Raw genomic sequence first — 7,807 nt, forward strand, 5'->3', positions numbered from 1 at the left:
AGGATTAAATAATAAGATCCCCAAACTATACATTTCAGCTTCTTTTTATTTGCCTTTCAACCTTAAGTCCGTTGGTGCTTTCATGTTCAAACTTTCAGGCTTTGCTTTACAATCATTAGGGCAGGACTCTTCATTCTGCTTCCTTCCAAGAGCCTCGTACTCCCATCATGTGAATCCAGAAACTTAGTTTTTATGGGAGAGTACCAACTGCTGCAAATCTCATTATGAAGCTGCGAGAGGTAGCGAGTCAGGCTGTTGCATTTCAGTTTCTGTGTATATAAAACAATGGAGAAGGATATTCTTTGACTAGAAGGATATTGCTTCTTGCTTCACAAGAAGAACCACGATCGCAGGTAACTCCTGAGCATCAAGGGTTTCTACCAACTTTAGTTTTCTCAGTGGTACTTCGGCATGTCTGCAAAGCACGAGATGGGATTGGCCTTGGAATTACTGGGTGTAAATATTACAGCCCCTTCGAGGCTGGCAGGAAAACTGACGTTAATTACAAGTTCCAGATGTACTCTCACGTCCCTCACCAAGAGTAAGAACGAGCAGCTTCCCAGTGAGGTGCCTGCTGCAGCCCCAGGTCTCCTCGTTAGGAAGAAGCAAATAGGAAGTGACTGTGTTAATCCCAATTAAGAACACTGCTGCCTTCCTCCCTTCTCTGTGCCAGGGAATGGGAACAAAATTGAAGCTTTCCTGGTTTGCTGCTGCCTCCCCTTGCATCGATGGCTCTGGGGTGGCAGAAACCCAGCGCTGCCCTTCAGGAGAAAGGGAGAAAGAAAAGGGTGTGGGCTGAGGGAAGGGGAGGACAAATTGGTGCCAGGACAGTCCCCAGACCCTGGGACTGTCCCAGCCAGTCCTGGATGTCTGCTCATCCCAGCGGTTTCTCGGCACCAGCCCGTCACTAGTGCAGCGCCGCGTGCTCGGTCGGAGCCCGAGATGCTGCTGACGGGTACCAGCCAGCGTGGCGGCGGGCTGGAGAGGTGACCTCCCGGTTCTGCCACCGACCCCTTCCCTCTCGGCTGTGCTGGGCAGCGGGATGTGCGACTGGCCGCAGGCACGGTCTCGCTCGTTACGACGCTATCCGTTTATTTTGTAAGGTATGAGAAATGAAGGGAAAAGCATCCCTCCTGGCATAAAGCTCTGCGATGTTTCGGCACGGTGTAAATCCCCAGAGTGTTCCTGCTAGGTTGTTTTACAGCTTCCACCCCTGCTCCTTTTTCCTTAAGCCTAAAATTAGACACTTTGGCCTGAGCCCGCTGTGTGTTGTCCTTTTAAAGTCAAGATCTCCTCTCCTGAGGAGCTGAGTGTCTTGGAAAACGACCTGTTTTGTATGGAAGGTGTTTCTCCTGGAAGCTGTATTTTCTTCAGCATCTCCAGCCCCATCCCTCATCCTTCAGGAGAATGCTTCGTGCTGAGGATCTGGCGGAATCGCAGCGGTTGCCTCCATAGGTGCCCTTGGTGCGGGAAGGATGAGCGCTGCAGCCACAAATGGGGACAGCGATGGTTAAGATTGTGGAGTTAAAGCATCTCGCTGCCTTCCTGAGGACCGTAAATTACGATGAGACTGTGGGCTGGTAAATAGAGGGAAATGATCCATCGTTTGGGAAGATGGGAAGCAGCCCTCTCTGCAGGGTTTATTTTGCTGTAAAATCTCTTCCGCCCCCCCCCCCCGCCTCTCTTTTAAGCAGCTTATCCAAGCACTCTGTCTGAGAGACAGTGACAGCTTAACTGTTAAATGTTGGCAGATGAGCGCGTCTAGTCCAAGCATGCCGTATCTCATGCTGGGGGAAGCCAACAGCTTGAGTAGTTGTTTCTGTTTATTCCCAGCAAGGCAGTGGAAGGACTCGAGAGGCGACCTTGGCTGGAGCCAGCCACGCGCTCAGAGATGCTCCTGGGTTGGAGCAGCCCCGGTCCGCTCCTGGGCAGGCGTTCTCGCGCGTATCGGGGCTCTCGGCATCTCCAAACACTATACTATGTCTTGGGATACTGGGGTTTGGTGGGAAATTAGTCCTTTTGGTTTCACTCGCTTGGCTAGAACTGTTGGCAGCCTTGGTCTCTGGATCAGAGTCACGGCTGGAGACGGGGTCCGCTGCGCGAGGACGCCTGCGCATCCCCAGGGTGGCCCCGGGGGTGTTGGGGTCGGGCGTGCTCCCTCCTCCCCAGCCGAGCCCAGGACCGTGGGTGCTCCCGAGACGTGCCAGATCAGGGAGCGGGGCTATCTCCGTGGAATGAAGCTTTGCCGAGCGGTGCCCTTCAAAACGTACTGCGTGAACCTGCATGGGATCAGTGAGCGACCGCCGGCGACGATGTGCCCGTTCCGGGTACTAACAATTCACTTTAGGAAAGGCAGAGGCATTCCTGGAGCCGTGGGGGGCACTTCAGAGCAAAATCCAAGTGGAAGTTTCCAAAACGGGCGCAGTGCGTACGGACACCTGGGTCAGAAGGTGCCTGTGCCCCTCCTGAGAGCTCCTGGGCATCGCGGGCTTTAAGCACATGTTTAAGGTTGACCCCGGGCTGAAATACTGTGGAGGCTCAGGGAGAGTAGGAAGTCTGAACGCTGAAGAATGGCTTGTTCATCCAAGAGCTCCTCTGCTGCTTTTCCAAACTGTCTCGGCTGATGGAGTAAAATACATTGTCCTTTTTCATGAGGTTTTCCTTTCTGTAACCTCAGGCCATCACAAAGGAACCACAGATCAATATATACCCAAAAGACTGGTCAGTTGTGAGCCATGAAAAACCATGCAGTGAATATTGGAAGCTTTTAAGTGTCCCAGTGGTTGGCAACAAGCGTGTTTTTATTGTCTGAAGTACGAGGGCAGATGATAGATGATCTCGAGGGAGGGGGGCTGCAACAGTGAAAACTTTGCTATGATATTGTTCATATGCACAAAATCTTCATTGCTTCCTTTTCCTGTCACTGGACCTTTATGAACGGAGGCTTGGTGCCCCAGAAGACCTTATCTTCTATCACAGTGTTTTATTTTAGATTATTTGAGATTAAATGAGTGTTCTGGGGAAAAAAGTGCAAGTAATTCTATTATTGTTTGTTTTAATTTGCCTTATTCTCCAAAGGCTTTCACCTTTGTCTCCTTGACTGATGGTGGATCTACCAAGTGCACCTGAAATGGTGGTGTGATAGAACCTCTTATTTTTGGAGCTTTTCTGAGATTTTTTACTATTTATCTTTCTTAACTCACTAGGTAGTTTTGCAGCCAAATTCATCTCTCATCTCTAAATTAAGGCTGCTTTGCCTTTTGACAAGGTATATGTACTGACTTGGTGCTATCACGTGGATAGATCATCTGCTGATGCAGCCAAGGGCTTCTGCCACCCTCTGTGCTTCGTTAGGATGAGCAGAGGGTCAGCACAGTGTCCTGCGGTCATCTGCACACCCAAACGCTGCGTGACTTTTGAGATAGTTGGTCTCCCTATTTGCTCCTTACTTCCTTAGGAGCGAGTTGCAGGTTCTGTTGTGACATGCAGAGACTCATCTGACTCCTCAAGGGAAAAAAAAAAGGGGGGGGGGGGGGGAAGCGCCAAGAAGACACGTTTTCAATCTGTGTCTGTTTAAAATTCTTGGCAGGTGAAAAACTCGACAAACTCAGCAACCCCCGAAACATCAAGTCCCCGGTGTCAAAGCTTGGCGGTGCCATGTCCGGGCTGCAGATGCTCCCCGAGTGCACCCGCTGCGGGAACGGCATCGTGTAAGTGTCGCGTCTCGCCGGAGCCTTGCAGAATACCTTGAAGCCCTTTCTGGTTTTTGCTAACCGTATATAAACTTGGAATTGAGGAATACGGCTTGGATTGACCCTTTTAAGGGAATCGTGTGGCAAAACGGGGATGATTCATGGGATGTTTTCTGCCCTGCTTATCATAGTAACTGCCCAGGGACTATGAATAGCGCCGGCAGTGCTGGCACTCTTTCGCTGCCCTACGGAGGGAGAAATGCTCTGAGGGTCAGGTAGAAGGGGTCTGCGGATTATTTTTTTTTGTTTGTTGAAGACTTAGTCTCTGACAGATGGATGTCGGGTCTGATTTCAGAGGATATAGGCGGTTTTCTGCTTCATTGTGTTGTAATTTATGTTCTGTTGTAATTTACGTTCTGCTCCAGCCAGATTTGCTGGCTGAGAGTCTGCTCTGCAAATGCCTGTAACCACGTTCCTGCTGGTGCTGTGAGCTGAGGCTCTCCGCTCCAAAAGCCGTGGTGCCTGCGTGTGCGCAGCCCCAGCCCTGCCAGCAGCGCTTGGAAGATGCTGGTTCCTGATGTTCGGATCCATGCTGGGCGTAGATATTTGAGGCTCCGTTTTGCATCGAGCCGTGGAGCGATGCTGCAGTGGGTGCGGACAAATGGGAACGGAGCATCCCTTCCCGCAGAAATACGGCGGAGCCGTGCCTGGAGCCGGGTGGCAGCTTTGGGTGGGCTGAGCTGTTGAGATGGGAACCCACGATAACACCCTTACGTGCCCCTACATGCCGCTTTCCTTCGCTTACTCCGTTTTACTCGAGGCAGCGGGAAAAGCCGTTGACGCTCATTGTTTCTCCATCTCACCCGAGCTCTCCCCGTCTCTCACCAGGGGCACGATCGTCAAAGCTCGGGACAAGCTCTACCACCCCGAGTGCTTCATGTGCGACGACTGTGGCCTCAACCTGAAGCAGCGAGGGTATTTCTTCATCGAAGAGCAGCTGTACTGCGAGACGCACGCGAAGGAGAGGGTTAAGCCCCCCGAGGGATATGACGTGGTGGCTGTTTATCCAAACGCTAAAGTTGAACTTGTCTAAACCCAGGCTGTGCTCTGGAGAGGTCGGGCGGCCGCGCGCCCACCCACGTCCTCCCCGCCGGCTGCGCAATGTGGCTGTAATCAGCCCCGATTACCAAAGCCCAAGTTAAAATGCCTTTTCCTAGATAAAACCGTTTACACTTGGGATCTCCAGGGGATGGTGTTGAAAGCATACGAACAGGTTTTTCCCTTCTTCTTGTCACTCTGCTTTTTGGGTTGCTGTGTTGGGTTATTAGTCTGTGCCATAACCTTATCCAACCAAGATCTGTGTAAATATTGATTAATTCTCTGCTCTGTTTCATATAAAACCAGTATTCCTTTTTTTGCCCCCCTCTTCTGAAAAAGCGAGGAAGATGTTTTAAAAGCTGAAAGAAAATAAGGCACTTTAACAAAAGAAGCTGACTCCTATATCCTGACCTTAATCTCCTGCCCTCCGGCTGCCCCGGTGATTAGAAACCAACCCCCTGAGGAGTCTGGGACGTGGTACCGGTGGGTTGGGGTCCCCGGCTCAGCCCCATCCCCGCAGATGTGCCAAGGAAGGGCGGTCTCTTAAAACAGTATTTGCTGTGAAATTCCCTGGGTCAGGGCACTGCAGTTTGAGGCTGACACAGACCGATCCAAGTTTCCCGAGAGATCTCCACACTGAGCGTGCGATGAGGCTTTTTTCTTCCTTCTTCCACTCTTATTCAGTTGTTCTCTGTCATCTAATCATCCAAGCACACCTTTAAAGGACACTGAAATAGCACAGAGCCCACCTCGGCTATTCCCACCTCCCATGCTCCTGCCCCCCAGCTGTCCTTGCTTTGGCTGTTCTGGCTCTTCTTCCCCAGCTTTTGCTGTATTTTTGTAGTCCTTTATTTCTCGATCCCCAGATTGCTGCCATCTGGGTCTGCCTCCCAGCAGGGAGGCGGTGATGAAATCCCTCCAGGCACTTAGGAAGTAACTGGAGTGGGGGTGAGCCCCAAGTCCAGAGGCAGTGGCTTTGGATTTATACCCGTATACCAAGGCTGCGCTTTCAGCCAGGTCCATCATCCACTTTATTTGATGGGGAAGAGGTTTTGAGGATATTGGGATGTCGCTTTGTTGGAGAAGTGGTTTTTTTTTTTTTTCATGTTAGTGTTTGGAGGGGAGAGAGAAACAGAGTTTACTCACGCAGCTGCTGGATGCCACTGCGCGTGGTGGTAGGAGCCGTGGGTTTGGTACCACGAGGTTACTTCTGCTTTGCGACAGCCTCCTTCCTCCTCCTCACCTGAGAGAGGGAGGACGTGGGGGAGAAAAAGAAATGTCTATGCTTGCTTCCCTTCTGTGGAGAAGGAAAATAAGAGATGGGGTGATGGCCAAAGCACTCCTTCCCCTTCTGGCTCTCCATAACAGGGGTCTGAGAAATCTGGGACTGGAGGAGGGTCGGGAACATTATCCTGGTTGGGGCTGAGCACGCAATTTCTTCCTACAGGTTCTGCACCCCAAAAGGGAGTAAGGATTTTAGGGTGTTACTGGGCTACATCTAGACCTCTTCATGCAGTGCCTTACAGGGACTGGAGCAGCTCCTGCCCTGTGCCCGGCAGGATTGGGCTGCCCGAGCGTGCAGCTCCCTCCGGCCGGGTACCGCCTCGCAGCCGCAGGGATGCTGACCATGCGCGTTCCTGCTAGTAGCAGAACATCCACCTCCCCCTCCTCCTACCATCAGGATTTGTAATTATTAAAGTACAAGTAACACGTGGAAACTTTTATCACAGCGCTGAGCCTCGTTTTTCTTGTATTTGCATAGCCTTGCTTGGTAGGTTGGACCATCTGAAGGGAAATACTTGGGACAGCTTTAAATGATGAGGAGACTAACAATGATCAGGTGGGAAGTGTTACTGCCCCTGTTTGCAAGCCTCTGCTTGGAGCTCCTTAGTTTTCCATCATCAGAAACATTTGTTCTGAATTCCTCCATTAACTTTGCGTGTTGCTGGGCCGAGCTCTGGTGCCCGTAGCTTGAAAGTTCAGGCTTCACCCAAACCCAGGACTGAAGCCAGCTCGGCTGAGCAATGGAAAACTCACGACACGAATGGCGCAGGGGGCTTTTCCCATTTTCGACGGCCGCAGCTGCCAGCTGGGGCTGCGTGTCACGCTCTGCAGCTCTTGTCCCTTGTGCGGCTCCATCTGCGCGGCGGTTGTGTCCTGTGGGGATGCCAGGCGTCCTGCAGCCTTGGCCCAGGGAACACTTTACAAATTCATAAATTGTTCCATTGCCCTCATTTTGCACACCTAACTGAGCGGGCTGCTGGCGGGGCATCCTTGCTGGTCTTGCCTGGCTGCTGTACCAGTACAGCACTGGGAGTGCTGGGCATGGGGCTTTTCTTTTAATTTGAACCCAAGTTCCCACAAATCAGTTTTTCCATGCGGTTGTCTCGTGATACCATTTCTTAGGAGTAATCAACTCATTTGATCCCTCCATGGAATTTGAAGCTGGAGCCGCCTCGCACAACCCCATCCCGAGGCACATTGATTCCTGGCTTCGGGCCATCTCATTCACATTATGGGGTTTGCAGGACCTGCCGCAAGCGAGACTCCCGTGTCACCAGGTAATGCTATTTAACTCTGTAAAACGTGGGGAGGGCACCATTTGTATGAAATACGAAATAAAATTGTATTGTCGGTTTTATGTCTCACGTTACTTAGCTTGGCCTTTGCCTGGTCCCTGGCTGGGTCTCGCCCGTGGCAGTACCTGTATGTGCGGGGGTCCCTCGGCATCCAGATAAGGAGGATGCTGGATAAACTTCAAAAACCATCTCAGAGCCGGAGAGCTGCGCTTCTCACAGCATTATGCATTGAGAACCTTGTCTGAGGTTTGGCCTGTGTTTTGGTGGGGTGTTGGTTGTTTTTTTTCTGAACTCATGAGACCTTCCTGGGACCTTCTGTCCCATCAGGCGCGGAGACGGGAAGGGTCATCGTGTCTCTGCCCGTTACATGAATGCCCACGGGTGCCCGGGTCTTCTCCAGCAGCGTGATGCAGCTCGTCCTGCGACGGTACAGAGCTT

The 7,807-nt window shown here is 51.6% G+C and overlaps 1 protein-coding gene across 1 annotated transcript in view; it reads left to right on the plus strand.

Moving 5' to 3' along the window:
* The window catches only part of PDLIM4 (PDZ and LIM domain 4), a 54,548-nt gene extending 47,121 nt beyond the window's left edge, over nt 1-7,427 (plus strand). Inside the window, exons 6-7 of the mRNA XM_029998264.2 lie at nt 3,590-3,710; nt 4,581-7,427. Coding sequence (XP_029854124.1) covers nt 3,590-3,710; nt 4,581-4,785 — 326 coding nt within the window. The 3' untranslated portion in view covers nt 4,786-7,427. The remainder of the gene's footprint in view (nt 1-3,589; nt 3,711-4,580) is intronic.
* The last annotated feature ends 380 nt before the right edge of the window (nt 7,428-7,807 follow it).

The sequence above is a fragment of the Aquila chrysaetos genome, chromosome 22, assembly GCF_900496995.4.
Source record: "Aquila chrysaetos chrysaetos chromosome 22, bAquChr1.4, whole genome shotgun sequence".
NCBI classification, from domain to species: domain Eukaryota; kingdom Metazoa; phylum Chordata; class Aves; order Accipitriformes; family Accipitridae; genus Aquila; species Aquila chrysaetos.